Source organism: Hermetia illucens, chromosome 5 (genome assembly GCF_905115235.1).
Source record: "Hermetia illucens chromosome 5, iHerIll2.2.curated.20191125, whole genome shotgun sequence".
In the NCBI taxonomy this organism is placed as follows: Eukaryota; Metazoa; Arthropoda; class Insecta; order Diptera; family Stratiomyidae; genus Hermetia; species Hermetia illucens.
In genome coordinates, this window is record NC_051853.1 from 42560922 (window position 1) to 42583110 (window position 22189).

The 22189-nt window shown below is 38.6% G+C and overlaps 1 protein-coding gene across 8 annotated transcripts in view; it reads right to left on the reverse strand.

Annotated features, from left to right (window-relative positions):
* Positions 1–22189, reverse strand: part of LOC119657652 (tropomodulin) — a 210090-nt gene that overhangs the window by 132101 nt on the left and 55800 nt on the right. Inside the window, exons 1-2 of one of the 8 annotated variants that reach the window (XM_038064670.1) lie at positions 10741–10756; positions 9326–9799 (exon numbers count right to left, since the gene is read on the reverse strand). The exons of 5 other annotated variants lie outside the window; for them this stretch is intronic. In XM_038064670.1, the coding sequence (XP_037920598.1) occupies positions 9326–9394 (69 nt within the window). In that variant the 5' untranslated portion in view covers positions 9395–9799; positions 10741–10756. 2 more of the 8 variants (XM_038064669.1, XM_038064668.1) reach the window with 2 other exon arrangements.

A 22189-nucleotide genomic window follows, 5' to 3' on the forward strand; every position in this document is an offset into this window, starting at 1 on the left:
ATCTATAACGGATTACTTCCAATTGGCGAAAAGGATGGAGGTCTCTCCGAAAATCAGTTCATGAAGAACGTCTTCAATTCCGCTAGATAGAACAAGATACTTGAGTCCCTAATCAACTTGGCGAAATACCTGGTGCGTATCGCTGCCGACTTCTCAATTGATAGGATTCTGTGCTGCGAATCAGATGAAGGAATGAAATTATACCAAACTACATGCGGATTTCCACAAGGATCTGTCCTAGGGCCACTCTTGTGGATTATTATGTATACCGGAGTACTGACGCGAAACTAATGGAGGCCACATCAGCAGGAACGCAAACAATATGTTCCAAGCCTGCGCTTGAATACTTAGGCGTAATGATTGTGCAGGGTGCAGCAACCAAGGCATATAATAGAGAGAATGCTACCAAAGATAGGCGGCACAAAGCCAAGCCATCGACTCCTTGTTTCGAAGGTGGTCAGTTCGATCCTACTGTATGCAGCCCTAGTATGGGCAGATGCACTGAAAAATATAGCAAATAAGAGAAAGATTGCATAAGTATACTCCGAACATATTGCGCTTACAGAACAATATTCAATTAAGCAGCTTCCGTGATAGCAGGAATGGTCCCGATTGAGATTCTGGCGAAAGAAATACAACGACTTTACGTACCTCATCGGAGAAGCTTCTGCCCGTCGGCGACAGTTCGCACGAACTGAAACTGTCGCGGAATGGCAAGAGAATTGGGACGAGTCAGAAAAAGGCCGCTGGACTCACAAAATCATATGGGATATTCGGAAATGGCAACGTAGGTATCGACCTAACTCAATTCTTGAGCGGACACAGAAGTTATCGAGCATATCTGTATCGGTTTGGGCATGATGATTCGCCATATTGCCTAAAGTGCCCAAATATTGCAGAGGACGCAGAACATGTCTTTTTTCATCGCCCCAGATTCGTGGCCCAAAGGGCTACATTATAAGCTATAACTGGGCAGCACTTTACACCCAAAAATGGAATGGAAATTATGGTGAAAGCAAAGAGGATATGAACCGAAGTCGAAAAGGTGATTGCAGCCATCGGAAGGAAGCTTAGACAGGAAGAAGTCATCCGAAAGAATGAGAAGAGAAGAAGAATGAGCGCAGAATAAATTCTGATTCAGCCCCGCGACGTAATATCAAATGGGAGTCCCGCGGAGAGAGTTCAAGGAGAAGGAGCTGGTTTTAGTGGGTCAGTGTCCCACATAACCGTGTGGCAGGAGCCTGCGGTAGCTTTTCCACCTTCCATCGGCCAAAAAAAAACAAAAAAGAAAAAAGACAGATGGACAGGCAGACAGATATTGAACCGATTTTAGAAGCACCATCAATTTTGAAATTGTCGGTAATTTCACCTATTTAGGGCACGACGACGAAACACGCGCACGGTTGCTTAAAAAAAAAATGTTCTGCTCGAAGGTCGGATTCGTCTATTCCCAACCCTTCTAGCTTTCTTATGTATATGTATATTTTCCGGGACATTTTCTAATAAATGTGAAGTGCCTTTATTATTTAAATCGAATCAATGTAATCTGATGCTTGATCAACTTAAGTCCGTCTTGTGCTGTGCGGTGAAATTGTGTGCGACGTTCCCAGATGAAAGCGAAATGAATTATGGTGCTTAGACAGACTAAAGGTGTGACTCGTCGTTAGGTGCAATTATTTGGTAATTTTTCGTATCTATCAGTGCCTTTATGCAGTTTTCACTTCGCTTTTATATTATTAATATTTTTTATTTTAAAATGTGCTTTATTATTTTATTTACTGATATCACTTTGTTGCATTTTTAATATAATTAATCAAATAAATTATAACCAAGAAACAGTAAATAATTGAATCTCATTTCTTCCTTTAATTATTTGTTTTGTATATATTACTTTTTAAATTTTTTTTTTTAAAAAACGCAACCTTATTAAATTCGGTTCAATGTCTGCACACCTGTCTGCTAGTCTGGCTGTCACACCCGATTAACTCGGGAACAGCTGGCCTCATTGCCCACGTCTGTCCGTCTGTCTGTCACACCAGATATACTAGAAAACGGCTGAACTCATTGCCAGGAAATTCGACGAAAACGTGTGGTCTATATGTCCTTTACATGTGATGAGTGGCATCATTTTGCGTTTAGATTAAGGGGGGCTGTCAATTTTGTTCATAGAATATGGTCATGTGCGGTATCAAATGAAAGAGCTCGATTAGTATTTTTCGAGACTTCCTTTTGATATTGGGTGAATTACAGGAGAGTGAGGACCTAAAATGTCTTCCCCAAAAAGTAAAACTAGTCTCGTTCTTACGAGAATTCGAAAGAATTGACAATGGTCCATCGATATGAAATATATATATGAATTATAGATGGAATCAAAACAAGGAGCTAAGGAGAGGTATGCGTTCGAATCTTCGTTAAGGAAGGGATTCATGAGCAGCGATCAGGTAAAAAGGTGTTAAGGTCAGTGTTTGGAGATGCTAAAAGAATTTCGTTGCTGGATTACCTCCAAACTGGTGAAACAATAAACCAAGGATTATGACTGCAATCTTTTACACCAGCTGGACAAAATTGATTAGAAAAAGTCTGGTTCGCAGAGGAAAATGCAATTTTGCACAGGTAATGCGCATGCTACCATAGCTCATAAAACCATAGCTGAAGTCACTGAATTACAGGAAGACAGGGATTGTACTACAAAGGAGTTCAACTGTTTATCCTTTTTCTTCCTTTTTAGACTTGGAGCTTAGACGTTACGGCGTTTATCTTGGTTTCAATTGACATTTGCGATGAATGAAAGGCACGTTCCGTGTGACGTATCGAAGTGGCATAAACCTTGACCACATCATCGAACTACTAACAGAGTGATGCATAAATGTCTGTCGACAGATGCTCAGGTGTCAGTGGGAACGGTTCTTGGATCTCATCTAAGTGCTCCTGTTCAAGATTTTCACACACGCGTCTGCTTCCGCATTCCGTTAATAAACAAAGAATTTTACTAGGATTTGGAATGGCAGAACTTCTTGGATTGCAAAAGTTTACTTCCACCATGGTTTCAGTATTATTTGCGGAGCAAAAAAAAGTTAAAGTTAAGTTAAACCGAAAATAAAAGAGTATATGTCTATGTTTTCTCACTAAATAAATGGAGTGGGTGAACACTAATAAAAAGAATTTTTATAGTCGATCTGAGTTTTTTTGTTATTTATGCTTTTCTCTCGAATTTTATATTGAAAGGCACTTTTATCAAAATACTATACAACTTGCGCATGGCGTTATTATATCTAGAACACATAAATTTCAGATTATATATGAGCGTAGGGGCGATATATTTCGACAAATTTATTATGAATAAATATATCTTTTTCTTTTCGTCCACTTGTCCTTATTACGTGGATAGTGATGATTCAGAGGTAAATCAACTCTAGACCACTACAAATATTTTAATTTTAGGTCGATATTTTGAATTTTTAAAAGATTACACGAGTGGAAGATGGTGCCAAAGACTAAATAATAATAAATAAAACTTTGTTTTTATTGGAATTGTTGTGACTTTTAGGGCTTTACATAAAACTTAATCTTATAAAAATTAGTTAAATGTATCTTCTTTTGTCTTTCATTCATCACGATAGTTAGTATGCTTGCTTATCTGTCGAAAATGAAAAGTTCAGACGTTGAAATGACATAAAACTTCGACAATCTCAGGGAAACTAGGAAGGAAATTCTGAAGAAATTAGATAAGTTGAGTTCTAATTTCTATAAATTTGTGGTTATATTTCGCAGGTATACAAATCAGTTGCAGACTAAGAAATAAGGACAAGTGCAGTGGTAGCTACACCATTCAGTGAAATCCATTATACCAAAAGGAGTTGAAGCTCATTGTAAGAAACTGTTATCAGTGAGTACAGGCGATAGGATCTCCAAGGATTATAAGATTTCTAACTTAAATTAACAAAATTTTTCCGATTCAAATTAAATTGACATTTTTTCGAATCAAATTAGTGACTCTCTAAATTAAATTAACATGTTTCTAACATGATCAAATTGGGAACTGGGTGGGTAGGAATGTAGTCACCTTTCATATGTACTTTTTTAGGTTGGGTAATAATTTTATCCTGTTAATTAGATTTGGAAAAATGAATTTGATTTGGAAAGGTGTGAATTTTGTGTGGAGAGCCGTTAATTTGATTTGGAGAACTGTTAATTTTATCTGAAATGTTGAAATGAGGTGAAAATATATGAGTGCCATACAATCATGTGAATCGTAATAACATTCATGAATAGCATAATGGAGAGTGGCTGGCATTAATTTCTTTGATACATCTGGCGAGCTACACCAGATTATATCAAATGATTATTTGAAGAGTTTACTTCTATTAATTGAAAAACTACTTTTCTTGAAGAAGCATTATCACATTGCTATCGGCTGATCCCATGGCTATACCATATCTGTTGTTAGCAGTGAATGCATCGAGGAAGAGTAATTGCATCTTGAGCCAAAGTTTGTTAACTATTTTTAGACAAGATAATATATTTAATGGTATAAAAACGACCTTTTGCAAATAATTTGTTTAGGTGGAGCTTGACTAGATACTTCGGTTTTTGTTTTGATAAGCGGGCACAATTTCGTGAATATTGACCTGATCGAAAGATCGAGAAAGTTAGTGAAGTAGCATCTCGAAGGTCTAGGTCCGACATAGAATGTAGAGCTTCAACGATGATTATATATAGAAATTTGTTCATTGTTTTAGTCTTAAAAAAAATGACGATCTGTGTGACTGAGAACGCACGGAATTGCTACTACTAGGGTAAGTAAGTGAAAATTGGTGGCATATCTAAGTTGTTGGACGAATATGACACGACTACGTGGTATGCGCCATGGAAGTCTCTACTGCCGGCTCTACACGTTTGGCGCTTGCAATACAAACCCCCAATCTTTGTACAAAAAATTGGCAATATCCTTAAAGAAATTTTGAAAAAAACTAGATTCCCTTGTGACTGTTTTGAGTTATGATGTTCTAGAACGAGTCTTTGATTTTAGGTCAATTTATTAATATTTCAATGAGTATTTACTCGGTAATAATGAGTGTAAGATCGGTTTTTCATGATAACTGGTTGAAAAATTAGGCTATGGAGCGAGACGCTGGTTTATTTTGATGAAATCTTTGAAGACTTCCTACCTCACAGAACTTAGAACTTTGGAAGGTCAAACTTATACCAGTAAACGGGGGAAGCCTAAAAAAGTCTTATTACAAGTGGCTTCGGTTTCTGGTTAACGTTTTTTGACAGGGAACTGAATTCTTTAGGATCTGTTAAGCTTTTCATCACAGGATTAGTTTCTAGAAGGGTTGGCTTGGTATGGTACATTTTAATTATAGTAGATGTTATGAATGTTCAGCACACGAGGGAGTGGAATTGTGGCATATGTCAAATTCTTGTCCGAAAAGAGTTGTGTAAAGCAGACCTTCATTCTCCGTCATAATGTCATAAATCCCCTAGATACTCGCTTTTCATGAGGCTTTTCGGAGAGTGCATGCAGTTTTCTTTATCCTTTTTTTCCTACGATATAAGATTTTCTAGACTCTTTGAAATCGAAATTCCAGGCCGCTATTCCCATCCTTATTTAAGGAAGTAAATCTTTTCAGCATTTTCTCCTAAACTTACTCCTAAAAGTTGACCTTGTACTGCTTTTCTTAAAATATTTTCCTGTACTCCTTCTCTTAAACTATTTCACAATATTCAAAATATTGAATTACAAATTTTATACATTGTCGTGGTATTGTTGTCAGTCAGATATTTAGATGTCTAAGTTCACATAATTAGCTGTTTGGCCGGTTCAGGAATATCCTTAGGAGACTTAGTGGACAAAGGACTCGAGCCTTGATCTAAGCGTACGCATTGCGCTTCAACATTGTGCAAATTCTGCACGAGCATGTCAAAGTTTTAGCGTGAAAGCCGAAAATGTTGATTTAAAGAGAACCATGGCACTGAAGAAAACTGCTTGAAAACTAGTTAAGAATATACGATATAAGGGACTGATAATGAATAATCTAACTGCGAAACTGTTACAGAAGGCATAAGAGAAATCCTTAACGAATGAGACGAAGGTTGTGAATTTCAGTCCAGAATCGGAATGTTTATCGAAAGAGATCCCTCGACGATCTATAATCCTCACTACTCAGTATTTGCACATTTGAAGCGTCGAGGTGCTCTCTTGGGCTCTAGAGTCTGTTAAGTCCCCATCGAATATGAATGAGGCTTTACTTGTGAACTTTTTCTCAAGTACTGCTTCACACGTGAACAGCTTAGATAAAAGATGTTAGTACTAGTAAGCTAGTATGGAGTTCCAGGAAGATTTTATAGAAGCGGAAGAATGCGGAAGCAATTCGAATCCCGATTCATGGAATTTTGAATCATTTGCATTGATTTGTGGCACTGTGCATTTTCTTGATGAAACAGCACTTGCTTCTTCATGAAAAGCAGCCGTTTTTCTGCGACTTCATTATTCAAACGCTCCAATAACGCCATGTAATTGTGTTATTGTTATTATCGTCCTCGATGCTCATTTCGCTTGGTCGATTTTCCGCCCGAATAATGTTTATCAAGCCAAATCTTGGCTTCAACAGTATTTTTTTTGCAAAAAGAAAATCCTTTATTAACATCCGAAATTCCCTTCTATCAATTTTTTAAGGTTTTGTGTAAAACAAAACTTTATTAAAATCGGTTTACTGGCTGTGTGTCCGTCACACGCATTTTTCTGGGAGACGGTTATAGTGATTGACACCAAATTTGGTGAAAAGGTGGAAACTGGGGACGCTCATGCATACATCCTCTTATGTTGACTTTAAGGCATGCAAAAGGGGTGTGTAATTTTTTTTCCACCAAATATAGTCATGTGGGGTATCAAATGGCAGGTTTCGATTAGTACTTTCCAATGCCGGTATTAGTTTGGCATTTATTGGAAAGGTGGGGAGTGCGGGGGGTCGAAAGTGATCATTTATTTAACCGGCCTATTATCAGAAACTGGCCAACTGACAAATCTGAAAAAGATCAAGAGACTGCCACTGTATAGTATTATAGCTAGGCAACGAAATACCTTCCATACCGATATCCTTCCAAATGAAGTTAAAAATAGTACATTACTTTCATTTTTTGTAATTGGTAGCGAAACCCCCCTGAAGCTCATCCTAGCACCACGAAATTGCAGTAACATAGACTATAACATAGAGCATGATGAGATCGTGCGGTTTGATGTGCAAACGAAATGAGTGTATTATTGCATTTTTGGCTACATATTTGAAGTTCATGTCACTAGAGCATCCACAAACCTTTCATTCAGCAAACACTCAGTATCTGATTCCTTCCATGCTTAAAATGGAATCAAATATGGTATCAAATGAAATCCCTTGATCGAAAATTTAGTCGTAGAATTAGTACTCAGTTATTAATCAAATACATAAGTCACACTATGAAGCGTTTTTTGTCATAAAATTGGAAATTGGAATTTTTTTACTTCCTAGAAACTCGAAAAGCGAAAAAGGTTTCAATGGTTTTGTTTGAGGATTAGGGGTTTCCCAAGTCCGCATCCAATTGATGACGGATCGGACCAATTAGGAAGAAATTTTCTTTCACTTTCGTGGTCTATGAACCCCAATTAGGATAAAATGCATATTTAAAAAGGACGGCTGGCGGTTTTGTCCAGAACAGAGGCAACTCATTAGAAGCTGTTTTACCTCTGCGTTGGGAGCAGTGTGACGTAAAGCACGTATAGCGTCTGACGAGTTGACTTTGTTGATGAAGTTGTCAGTTGTCCATGTCAATTACACAATTGCAGCATTATTGCGGCTTCGATATACCAATTTTTGTGAGTAGTTGCTGTATAAACAATAAAATTGGGAAGTTTGGTGTAAATACCACTATAATTAACAGAACTGGAATAAATGTTGTCTTATTCTTTTTTTTCAGCCATTGTCCCGTTCATAAGCAGGGTCGGCTCGTCGTGAACGGTTTCGCCATTTGGCTCTATCGAATGCCTGATCTGGGTGCAATCTCGAGGCTTTTAAATCCCCATCCAGCGTATCAAGCCACTGTTGTTTCGGCCGGTCTTTTCGTCGTTTACCATCGACTTCGATGTTCAGACCAATCTTGGCAAGTGAATTCTCTTTAGCACGAATTGCATGACCATACCATCGAAGACGCCTCTCTCGCAATTTTTCTACGATCCGTCGGATATGATCAAAACGTGTCACACCACTAGTCCAACGCGACATCTTCATCTGGCGTGACACGTTTTGTAATGTACCAGGGGTGGTTGCATGTTTTGGATTACTAAAATTTTTTGCACGTTTGATAGGTTTAGGGAGAGAGAGAGAAAGGAAAAATTAGAAAAATAAATCAACGTAAGCCTGCTACACATATCAAACCTAGTCGGGTAGTGTTCTAACTACCAAGTATGGAGGCCAAAGTCGATCCAATATTTTAACAAAACATTATAAAACGATCGTTTATAGTTGACGCCACAGACTCTAGCCCAGGCCTTGCGGTGCAAAGTCATCGTGAGCAATTATACACACTGCGATGCCAGGGGACTACCACAAAAAGCCACAACTGCCAAAAATTAGTAAACAAAGATTTTCATTTCACTGGGATACTCAGAAGCTACTTGCAAAGGGAACATATTTCCCTTTGGTATCTTTTTTGTTACTTGTATTTTCAGATAAGATTCGAGATAGATATGTTTCTCTTTTTATCGAGTTTTCACATTGAAACTGTTCTCCGAATGCCCTGTCCAGCTTTAATTTACTAGAAACTTGGAGGAGATAGGGGGACTTGATTAAGAATTCTTTTATATTTCTTTTCCAGTTTAGGATCCTGTTGAGAGAACAGTTAATTGACTGATTTTGCATCATTTGGCATCTATGTATTTTCAATTGCAGGGTAATTCTACTTCGGGTCCCTAAACAATTCATGGATCATATAGAAGGATAAGAACAAATCAGGCCGTATACAATTTTACATTTTCTGAGTACCTGGTGAAATTTGGACTAGCTCTTTTTACGAAATATCAAATGAGTTCTCTTCTATTCTGTTTAAGAAGTTCCTTAGCAGTTTTTTTAGATTGAAAATTCATTTTATCAAAATATAATTTTTAGGATTCGTCCTGCTTCTTCCTAGCTTTTGATATCTGTTATATATCAAAATTATTGTGTATAAGTTATGTTTTTTCAAAGCACACCCCCAATAGAGATAATTCAAGTACGTCTGAAATCTTAAAGATACGCGAATTGATACATTTGTTACAAAGGCAAACTAAACGAAATTTAAAGATATAACTAACCGTGACGACTTTTCTCGTTTTTATCCATCCCTCCATCCATTCGCCTTGGTTTTTCATTGCTGCTGCCATTTTGTCTACTAATCCTTAAACTCCTTCTAATCAATATTTCCAATAATCAGTGGCTTTTCCTGGGATTTATGGCAAATTTTCGTTGAACATTCCAATACAGGAGTCGTTGGATGCACTTATTTTATATGTTACAATTTTCTTGGCAGATATTCGCGAAAATCTAGCTAACGATATTTGCCACGAACTATATCAAGATATTTACACACACCAGCACAAAATGACATTTATTGGTTTCAAAGGCTTCAGAGGAGATTTGACTTTGGTAAAATTGCACTTTTGCATTTGCATAAAATTTGCAACGTTTTGGGATTACTGTTGCACTGATACTTTTCTATCTGACATTCACACACAAATTTTTGTTACACAGAACACAAAAACAACATTTTCTTGTATACGAACTGGCCCCTTAAATGCCAACACATTAACATTATTAGAGCAATCCAATAATTTGAACAGTAAAAGATCAAGGTAATGACGTCACAAAGAAATGGAGTGAAAAATTTAAATAAAGGAAAAAATAAATTAAAGAATTTATTTTTCGTGAAAGAGAAAAATTAACCTCGGAAATGTTCGCGAATTGAATATTGAGATGAAACAAATTCTTGAAATATGCTGATTTTTATTTAAAATAAATCAAGATCTAATTTGGACCTTTTCCTTAATTTTTCTGGAAAATTTTAAAAATATCAAACAAAAGATGTAGTTTCTAACTCCACAGGGTTTTTGCTACCGAGCGGGAAGCGCATAGATACGAAGCTAATTAAGGATCTAACTTTTCCGAGAATACCACTGGCAACAAGTGATTTGAATATGGCATGAGGCTTGGCGGTGAAAAAATTGCTAAAAACTCAGATTTCCAAAATCAGTCATTCAACATAGAAATCTTGTTTCATCTCTGGATTTTCATAATCGGGCTAAGATTAGTATCTTTGCACATTGTGGTAACACATCACTGGAAATGAGAAAATTTGGTATTTTTTGTGTTGGGGGTATGTCACTGAATCACGTGTCACTGTGTATGAGTGTTGACTGCAAGATCTTCGGTAAACGATTCCTTGCAATTGCGAAATGTTTTATTTTGTTGCACTTGAATTAAAATTGTTGATCTGTTTATGATGTCTGAATCCGCGGTTGCGTTTGTGTTTCAAATGGATGTATGTATTATATAAATCTAAATATTTTTATTTTGTACATTGTGTTGTTCAGTATACGCGACTACTGTATTTTCAAAAAAAAAAAAGAAGTAAATAAATAAATATAGAACAAAAGATTTTATCCGGAAAGGAATCTCTTCTGTTGAAAAAGATATTCCGAACCACCAGAGCACACAAAATTCAGCTACGAACTAGCGTCCGCCCGCAGGCGTTCGAAGCGTTCTTCGCCCGCCTTCCGGGTTAAGGCAAGCCGCCGCGTTCGGCTAGTTGCTAATGGCGTTGATGAGCACCACTTTCATTCCTATCGCATGGACACGACTTGTAATAATAATAATAAAAAGCTGAATAAAGTTTGCGGTTCATAAGGAACATGTTCCCTGATCCCAGCTACTGTCCGATCCTCCCCCCCTCCTAACGTTTCATCTGGGAAATTTCTTTTCAATCTACTTTTTGTTGGAAAAATTCAAAATGGCGTTGGGAACGCGGCGTTTCTGTGACGTGAAATTTCGTCGTTTTCTCTTTTAATTTCGAAAAAAATTACTCAAATCATAAGGTGGAAACGATACGACAGATAAAAAAAATTTTCAAATCGGACTTTTAGTCGATTAACTTTTCGAGCTGTTTGCTATCCGAGTGGAAGTTAATTTCAGCACGCATGGCCGCAGCCCCGCGCTCCTTTTTCCATCGTGGGTTTCATTTTAAATTTGTATTACTGAATGATGCAAATCAGGTGTGGATATATTGCATCCACCGCGAATTAGTGTTCCCCAAACAATTTTGCTTTGTGTCGATGGATATGAGGAAGAAAGACTGAGGAAAGCGAGTGGAACGTCTGAAGTAAATCAGGAACAAGATGACGTTTCTATAAAAAGCACACACAGACAAGTGGATGATTTCCAAGTTGCTTTTCGGGGGATTCAATGAAAAATTATCATTTATTAAAGTGGTCTCTCCCAAGGTTATCCAAACTACATTGCAACGTTGTACATTAGAAATGACATGTGCAATTTAACGCTGAGATTTTTCAACTTATTTTGGGGGACTAGTCCGACACGCAACATTTAAACGTTAGCGGTACAGGCGGCTTACGAAAATAGAATATCAAAACATATGTTTTCGATTTATTTTGACTCAATTTCAATTGAACATATTCTCTTTGGTTTTCTGCTTTCTGATGTCTATGAAGGTCCGGTTTTTGTTTAGGCAGAGAAACACCCACGAATTGGAAAGTTATTGACACTTTGTATCTTTGCAATAGCGCGGACCTCAGCTTTTCCTCCTTTAGAGTTCGTTCAATAGACTGGTTGATGGTTGCACTTTGTTAAATATCTTTTGTCTCTAAATTTACCTACCCACTTGGATATTCTAGAAGAAAACCCTTCGAATGAAATGGGATGGGCAAGCCTTCAAAATACACATCCTACGATTATTATGATTGATGTAGATAAATCAAAAGTTTTTTTAGCACTTTAGGAATAGACTAAAATTGAACTCAATCAGCAGGAGCAGTGCATTAGAGGTAGACAGACCGCCTTCCAACCCAGAACAGAAGACCTCAAGGAGACTCATAGTTTCTCCAAACCACCTATACTGCTGATGTGGTGTCAAAGGGAAAAGTGGCCTGAAGGAATTCATTGTTAGAAGTTGCTATTTTCGGGCAATTATAGCCGCAGGACATTGCAGAATATAAGTACGCCTTGGATGATATAAGAAAATAGAACACATGTAGCTAATATTTTTGATCTCCACCATACTATGACGAAAATAACTTTGGGAAAATTATGTATGACGTCAACGTAAATTGTAGTAATGACAATTAGCCAGGACACTAAGTTGTATAAAAGTAGGGCGAATATTGTTAAGAGATGACTCCAATGCCGGTAAAAAGACCTTATCAAAGGCGCGAAGTAGTTCTCTAGTAAAGTATTTTCATGTTTTTCAGGAGTGTTCCGCGGTGTATAAAAGGGCCGGAAGTCCGCCCACGAAGTCAGTCTCCAGTCAGTGTCACAGTTCAATCATGAAAAAACGTAAATTGTTAAACCAACAAACGTAAACCTGTTTCCTGCTACATCTACGCGGGCCGGTCATCTCGGTCGGCGGTTTCTTAGTCATCACTTTATTTTCTCGGCCTATGGTCTCGCCGCCAAAACAAAAATCTAGGCCAGCGCCTTGGCCAAACTTTCATTGTTAATATTTCATTCTGTCTCCACAGGCACCACGAAAACTCCACTTTCAAACGCCAGAAGCCTCCCAGAATCCCTCCAATCATTATCATGGAGGAAGATACGGCCATTATAGAGATCATCTCGGCGCACCTAGTGGAGCTGCCGACTAAATACACGATGAAGAAGGCTACAAAGTGTACTAAAGTTCTCGTCAACTCAATTAAAGATTTCGACGAAACCAAACCTTTCTTGTCGTATACCCCGAAGTGTGAGAAACCTGTAAATATGATCCTTCGTGGTCTCCACAGTTTCCAACCGAGGACGGACCTAATAACCGCCCTCGCCCGAACAGGCCTCTCCGAAGCCACCGACGTCCGACAGTATGAGACTCAATGCTCTGTTCAGGAGAATAGGAACCTCAACCTCTGGCTGGTCTCCTTCCAACCTGCTTTTAACACTGCGAAACTCGCAAAAACCAGAACACTACTGAACACAGTATTGCGATTCGAAGCGGTACGTAACAAGCGTGCAATGCATTGCAAAAACTACCAGCGCCTCGGCCACTCTGCAGCCAACTTCATCATGCCATACCGGCGTGTCAAATGTGTAGACAGACATGCACCCGGTACTTGCGCTAAAACTACTGAAGACAAGCCTAGTTGCACCAATTGAGGATTAATTGAACATCCTGCAAGCTACGGCAACTGCAGTACTTTTCAGAATTTTACCCGAAATTCTCCCAAATCATCGTAGGACCAGACCAGTGCAAGTTTCAACTCGGCCCGGATCAACGCGGGAGTATCGTACGCCCAGACCACGCGTGGATATCCTAAAAGGCTAGGAAGGTATTTCGAAACAAACTCCGGTTGAAAACAAGCCAATGGGTTAGCCAAATCATCAGTCAGTGTCAGCGTGGAGGTCGATACTCGCAAGTAGTCATTTGGTTTAAACGGAACCTTGTTGGGCAAATCATCTTAGACGTCGCCCTATGAGAATGATAAACGGTAAAGTTGAAAGTGGCTCCAAAAAATATCTGCTAAAGATTGGCCGGGACAGCAAATTAATTCAGACCAAAAAGAAAGAATAAAAAAATAAATAGGATAGGGTTACGATACAAATCAAATTCCGCTGATTCTGTGTTACGACAGCGATACCCGGTTTCTGAGAATGGGCCTATGGAAGAAATTATCACTTTCCGGTCCCCGTCTTCACCAAATGTCAAAAATGAGCTTTGAAATGCCGTCCATATGATACCCTACATGACTATATTCGCTGACAAAAGATTTACTCCCCCCACTTGCATATAAGGGGGCCTCCTTCAAACTCAACGTAGAATGATGTTACTGACTGCATGCAACGGGATTCATAGTTCCCATCTTTTCACCAAATTTCGTATGAATAGGAAACCCACCACCAGACACAATCAAACAGGTAGAAAATTCCAGAAGGGACTAGGTTCTGTCACGGAAAATATCTCCAGAATAAGAGTCTCAAATGCAGATCTTCCTGGAATCCCTGCCTGCCAAAAATACACAAGCCGAAAAATAAACTCCGTGGAATCATTGCTTCGAACAATCCTACCTCACAAAAATTATATTAGACGAAGACGGCTTTACGGTTTCTTACCAGGGCAGAGGTAAATCGTCAGACGTTGTTTTGCCTTCTGCGAATTATATAAAGGAGCACTTAACATCTGCAAGCCGCTTCAGTCACGCTGCTCACGCTGAGGTAATGTCTGACGATTTGCCTCTGCCCTGATAAGAAACCGTAAAGCCATCATCGCCTACTATTTTTGAAGTTTGGGTGCTAAGCCCTAAATGAGGGGTCCATGGCCCAAAAAAAAAGAGGGACTAAGCTGCTCGCCATTTGGCCCAGTCCGACATCAAGTGGATGCGGACTTAGGACCCCGCAATCCTTAAAAAAATATGTTCACAAAAATTATCTTAATGGTTAGTAGAAAAGTTAACACACCTACTAGGACCGTGAAGCAGCCAGTCAGTGATAAATAGGGAGAAAGCAAGGAAAACGGTTAGGAAAATCGTAACCATTTCAGAAACTGAGGTCATCATTTTTTTTTTTGTGAAGGCAAATTGGCATAGCGCATTTAATTTTGAGAAAGAAAAAAGCCCATTGAAAGGAATATATACCTACCTTTTCCGGCCAAAATTAGAAGTTGGACGAAAAACCCACTCGATAGCTATCGTTAATCTTTGGAGGAAGTCCCACAATGTAGGAAAAGAAGTTATCCTAATCGGCAGTAGAGTAGGTTGGTTTGGACGAAGAACAGCAGAGGGACTGTTTGGCACGAGATTAGAAGAACATCTAACGGAAGCAAATGTAGTCATCAAAATAGGATAAGTGCAAGCCGTATTAAATCGGTAATAGGCGAGAAATATTGGGATATTGGGAAAAGGATGAAGTAATCTCTTTAAGCTGATCCTCTGAGCGGGAATTCTGTTTGATTTGAGAGTCTTCTTTGCAGCTTTCCAGAAAAACCCTTTGAATGAGGACTCGATTTGTCGTTGGTTCTTCCAGTGTATCCGTCGGATCACCAACATTTTCGGAGTAGTTTCGTGTTGTCTTTTGCTTTTACGGTCCTATTGAAGGCATAGCTGCACTCTTGCAGTGAAACAGGCAAAAATGTCAAGAAGCTTACTCACTCTCCCGAAGCACTGCATTATGCAACAGTACATAGGTGCATGCGGTTTTGCATAGTCTCTATTCGGTATAATTCAATGGCGAGTTTTATCTTCGACTTTGCGATGAACAAAAGTAAGTTCGACGGGAAGGAACAACTATCCCCACGAAAAGATTCATTAAGATAGTTTTTTTGAGAAGTTTGTCTTGATGGACTATCGAGAAGTAATAGATATAGAGTCTGCCCATATCCTAGGGTTTCCAGGAGTTCCGTTGATTTCAAAATTGGTAGATCGGCAGATTGGTGTAGAAATTTCTTTTCCTTAAAGTGGACAAGGGAAACGTATGGAGGTAAATTTCTTCTTCTCGCTAGTGAGGTTAGTTACTATCCATGTGAGTTTATTGGGGGATTGGATAGTTTGAAATTTGAATTCATTCATCACAGATGAAACTTTCTTTTGGTATGACACTTTAAAGCCGCCTATGACGGCACAGGCAGGGTAAAACTGTGCACGGCCATGAGAGAATTCGGTATCCCGACAAAAATTAATAAGACTGACTAGGCTGATGCTGATCAATTTGCGAGGTAAGATAAAGGCAGCAGGATCACTCTCGAGATCATTCAACATAAGCAACGGTCTAAGACAAGGGAATGCCCTATCATGCGTCCTCTTCAACTTGGCCCTGGAGAAAGTGATTCGCGATGCCAATGTAAATGCCAGATTCACCATCCTCTTCAAGTCCACCCAACTACTGTTCTACGCTGACGATTTGACATTATGGGAAGAACAACTTGAGATGTACAGTCTACCTTCATCCACATCGAGCAGGCGACGATTGGCGCGAGATCTCGGGCTGCACATTAATGAAGGCAAGACGAAATACATGGTGGCAACGCCAGCAGTAAAAACCAAAAAACGAACAACATCGAATCTCACTGGTCAAATGAAAACAATAAAGGAGAGGAGACTACACGTTACGACCGTTGAAAATCACAACCGATAGCAGCTATGACCGTGAAATGACGTCTCACTATGGGGTCACAGCTCTTATTGTGCAAGACTATGATCTTGCTTGTCTTTGTGCATTCCTAGGTTTCCGAGCAAAAAAAAAATGCGGACTTATGGCTGCTTTCGGGAGATGAATCCTCCGAAGAATTTTTGGCCCCTTATATTAGGATGGACGATTCTGTCTGGTTGTGGATAAAATACGGCTTATCAGGTTGCGGTGGGCGGGTTACTTAATCCGTATGGATGAGGATGATCCAACCCGGAAAGTCTATAAGGCAATATCTATGGTAGAAAACGAAGACGAGGCAGACCTTGCCTGAGAGGGCATAGGTCAGGACGCCAGATAACTTTTAGGGATATCGAATTGGTGGACCTCGGTGTAAAACCGGGGTGTCTAGAGTTCCTTATTAAGGCAGGCCTAGACTGGATACCGATTGTTGCGCCATTAATGATGATACGATTTATATTTGTGGCGACACGCTTCGTTGCAGACCAAGGACTCGCCAGGAATTACTATAAGGATCAAGGAGCCGAACATTTAAAGGTAGCTATCCTTTGACTGGTATAGTCTTCTATGAATTGTTTTGGTACTAGCTCTATCAGGCAGGGGAAGATATCGCCTTCTATTAGCATGCATAGTTTGAAAAGCAATGTTTATAGTGCCAAAGCGTAAGTTGAAGCATTTTAAAAATTTTGGATGAACAATCACTCGTATTTTTACTCCGCAACGTTAAGTGTTGGATCTCCTTTAATTATATGTATATACATACCATAAATTGCAAAATTTGGTTTAAATTTAACAGTTTGTTTATTACTTAATGATCATTAGACGGCCAAAAACAAGCTGAGCAATTAAAATATATGAAATAGATAGATAGTTAGAAGATAGAATAAAATCACAATAAACATCAAATATTAGCTTTAATTTAATGGGACTTCCGTCTAAATTAAAATTATTACTTGGGATTCAAATTTATTGTAATAAAATGGCTAGTTGTGTTCATTGCTTTTCTAACCCTGAAAACTGGCATCAAGTTCAATTGTCGATTTCTATTTCAAGATGCCTTTGCTCGTAAAGTGGGGAAATCACTTTAAAACGTTTCATAAAAAAATTACGACTAACAAAAATAAATATGCTGTACACGAGTGTATTCAGTTTATTTTTATATTTAAAACTATACTTGAAGAGGCCAGAAGAATGGTAGAATTATATGGACATAAAACCTATCGCTTTTTACTATTTATTTCTCGTGCTTAGTGGAAATGTTCTAATTTTATTATAATCCTTATTGAATTTTTCACTAAAGATAATAGTATTTTTTGCAGAATTGCCGCCTTTAGGCCTTAATGTGAAAACGGACAATTCGGATTAGCTGTCACCCTTAGAAGAACTCCCAGTAAACGGTTGCAACTATTGCCCTACTTCTGCTAACATCAGATTTGGATGGGTTGGTACCTGGTATTGTTCCTATTTTGAGCTGGTGGGCTGAAATGGTCAAGCTCGATGCTCTTTATTCGTTTACTGTTCATAATTTGATCAAAGCCTCTTTTTGATTTCATTATTAGTACTAACCATCGCTTAGTCAGCGATATTTCTCCGCTCAAAATTGGATACCATTCAATTTGAACCTCATGGTAGAAATCCCCAACCATTCAGACATCCTAGAACAGATTTGAGCCTAATTTGTCCAGGTCATTCGGAGCACTGTAGAACTAACGTCAAAGGTTCAGATTTTAGAAAAGGCCATGGAAACCTTTTTTTTAAAGATTAGATGGTTCCTAGATGGATTCTTTTGGCGAAACTCTGGAACTACTATTTCAGATGCATTTTCCTGCAAGCAAGGACGCATGTTCGCTACAACCTTTGAACCGACGCATGTTTGCTAAAACTCGGTTTAAAGGTTACACAGTTCCGGTTGCCACAAAACATTAGATTGATTCTCTCGAAGCGTAGGTCAGCTTGGCAATAAACAGCATCTCCTGGGCCAGATGAGATGAAGCGAGTTTCGCTACAAAGCAGCCAGAGAGGATTAATCTGTGACTGGTCTAGAGGAGTTATATGGCGTCCAGGCACGTATCATACGAGTATCACCGGAAGTGGATAGTTTTCAAGCCGAAGATGGATAGACGTGGTCATGTGAAAGACTTAGGCTTCTTGCCTTCTTGTTAAAAAATCTTATTGCCTGTCCTATACATCCATTTAAAGACGATTATGGAGATAATTGCAAATCGTCGAAGACTGCTCTAGATTGCAAGCAATACAATGTAGCGCGACCGATTGGGCAAACACTGTCATTTTCCTCCAATGTAAAATGTTATATGTATGATCCTGAATACGCCGTAAAAAGTCCTTTGCGCATAAACTATTGACATCGTTCTAGAATGGTTCTATGGATGCACTAAGCTATGTTTTTTCTGATTCTTACCTATAGTGATGACGTGTACTGCCTATCGATAAGCCGGGAACAAGGTTAATAGGATCCAAAAAATCGCTGGAGCTATACGGTTTCACCCAAAAAACGGCCCCAACGTATCCTTGCACTTTCTTCCGCACGACGTGCATACCAAATATAATGCATTGGATCGCATAGTATTGTCAAGATTTGTAAATCAGAATACTGGACAGCGAGACCTCTATACCAATACCTTGGACCGGCTATAAAGAGAACGCATTCTCAATGTACTTTCAGGAGAAGCTTTGTTATGACCTTCCCACCTAGGGAGCGTGGAAGGCCGGCGATGCGTTGCCCGACCCGACGAACTGGTCAAGATAGGTTCCTCTTGTCTTGTCCTCCAGCACTGGCTGTGGTGACAAGCGAAATCTACTTCCGCACTTTTATCTGACCAAAAAAATGGAGTATTGTATGTTGTGCTCGCATTGGGGCTGCGAACCCTCAATCTTTATGGTTTCCGATGATAAAAAAAACACTAATGACCTGATATTTATATCGAAAAATTTCGATAATGGTGCTGCTTTTGATTGTCTTATTTTAATAGACGGTTCAGTAATTATCAAAATAGTTGCTTCCTTTGTCACGCATGAGCTGCGTTTAGTTTCGAGCTAGGAAAATAGTAGGGATAAAACTGACCTGGTCAAATCTTCACTCTATTCCGGTGAGAAAATCAAACAAATCCTGCTAATTCTAAAAAATTATTCCATTTCTGAAGGTAGTTTCAAACCTGTGAATTTGAACCCTCATTGCTTTCTGCTTACAGTAGTGTCCCAAAGCATGAATCCTAATTGAAATTGTCCATTTGATAACTACACTTAAAGGATAGTGTCATCTTATATGAAACAATACATTAAAAAGTTGCCATGAAATGATTCCTTTGCAGAATACGCGGCGCGCGAGGCGCCATTCATTATTTTTTATAGTCGGCCAACACTCAGAACCATAGAGAGCGGACGATACTGCAGTAAATAAACAACGAAATTTCGGAAGCCGCTCTTGATACTTTGATACTTTTTGAAATCTGGAAAAGCAGTTCCACCCAATTCAAGACACGATTTAGAATTAAGAATATCTTGTTTCCGCATCCATGACATCTTGTGTAAGCTGCATAATGGACGATTCTGCTAATTCATAAGCAAGGAGTTCCTTGCATCCTTGAGAATCAACTGCGAATGAGTTATCTGTGTTTATGTAATATAGTCATGGAATGTTTTTCTAGTTGTTATCACCAAAACCATCAGTGGTTGAACGAAGCCATAATAAAGCCCTCCTCATGGTCCCGAAATTGAACTACTCTGAATCACGGATAATGCAACCTAAACGAAGTAAAAACCGTGGACAAATTGTATTCTCCTAGATTAATTTTCAATTTATGAGGTGCGCTCTATTATACTACATTTGGTTTCCGTAGTCGTGAGGTAATTTGCCTTAAAAACTTATGTCGTACTTTTCTTATTTGATATGTATATCATAAATGTATTGCACCTATGTACATATGTATACATAAACCAACCGGGAAATTATTATTTGTTTGATTAGTACGTAACTTCTCCTTCATAGAAATTTGTTTATTTTCATTATTTCGTGACTCCTAGGACTAAAACTTTCCATTCCTACAAAATCAACTCTCCAATCTTGCCACCATCCTGGTCTTTTTCATATCCACGCTCGCAACCTCCTTCTTCTCCATCCACCACAAACCACTTTATACGTTTATGGAATATCTATTCCTAAATATCTATTTTGGATTTTCATTTAAAAATAGATACATGTTCTTCAAAAGCGCGATCGTTCAAGTGTTCGGAGGAAAGTTTTTCCGTCTGAATGTTTATACAGAAACACCAGCAAAAAAAGTCGTTGATCGAAAGGCAGATGTAGTCGTGAGAAATTTTATTTTTTTAATTCCAATCATTTAGGTTGAAGATTTGTGGAGAGTATTCGAAACATTTGGGAAATTTCAGTATAAGTCGCTCAGTTGTCAAGTTAAGATCGGGGATTTAATATAGGATTTTGGGATTTTATAAATTTTTGGGTCTTTGTTTGGGGGAGGCTTTTAGAGTGTTTATTGAAATAGTTGTTTTGCGCTTTTGGCAAGGGTGGAAAATTACTGAAAAATGTCAAATTTTAAGTACTTATTTATTAAAATAAAAATTCTTGAGATTCAAGCCAGTTGTCATTTTACTTCTTTTCCTTTTTGGTGGCATCCTGAATGTGTCTAGATCGTTCCATCGATTATTGTTTTGAGTGGGTCTAAGCGGTGAATATTCTAGTTATTCCAGCTTATGCCCCCAGATGGTGACTTGGTAGTTTTTCAACACTGTAAACAGCACGAAACTGCCACAGCTGATTATTGTGGGCCGAAATATCGGGTCGAATTTACCACCATGTTATTGGATGAGAGGGGGGATGAGTAATGCTGACATTAAGACATGGAAGCAAAGATAGTTGGGAGGTCTCTGCCATTATTGCACTAAATAGTTTGTTCAGAAAGAGGTTCGGTTCGTCCGATCCGGTATACTCCAGACTAGAATAATTAAGATTTTCCGGGACAGTTGAGCAATGCAAGCTGGCAATGACAAAGGCTTATTTTTTCCGTCAATACGCATCTACTTTCCATAGTTGCCGTGTGGGTTAAATTTATGAGTCCAAAAAGGATGTGATCCTGCGCAAAAGATGGGAACAACTAGTTCCCGACATATGGTACATAAAGAGAAATATTCATTTGTTGAAAATAAAACCTCAGAGAGTATGGAAAAAGAGGGAATAGTCCTTTTTTTTTGGGTAAGATATGTGGATGATATCCTTGCCGTGGTTAAGAGATATGACGTGTTAGCAAATCTCAACAATATCCACAAAAAAAATTAACTTGGCAATGGAAACGGAAGTGGACCGTAGCCTGCCTTTTTTGAATGTCAAAATAATAAACATGGACTGGAAGGTGGGGTTTGATATCCACAGAAAAACCACCTACACTCAATGAACTATCCCGATGACCTCTAAACATTCATGGGGTCAAAAAGTGGTCCAATGGACACGGTCCCGCTTCATGAGGAACACTTACAGAGCGTGGGAGTCTCAATGCCCTTTTGCATTCAAGGAACGCCTCTGACACTGCTCAAGATATTATCTGGGGACAGCGTTGGAGAACTAGGTGTTTGTCCTTTGTGAATTTTCGATTTGTGTAACGTGATCTGAGAACATGGGGAATCATCCACTGAAGTTCGTATGATATCAGTGATTGCTTAGCAGGCAAGGCACGTTTTCTTTTTAAAACAAATTTGCTCAGAAATAATTTGACATCATTTCCTGTATTATTTTTCCTTATTTTCTAATTACGATTGGATATTAATGGGGGTGAAACTGTTCAGTATTGAAG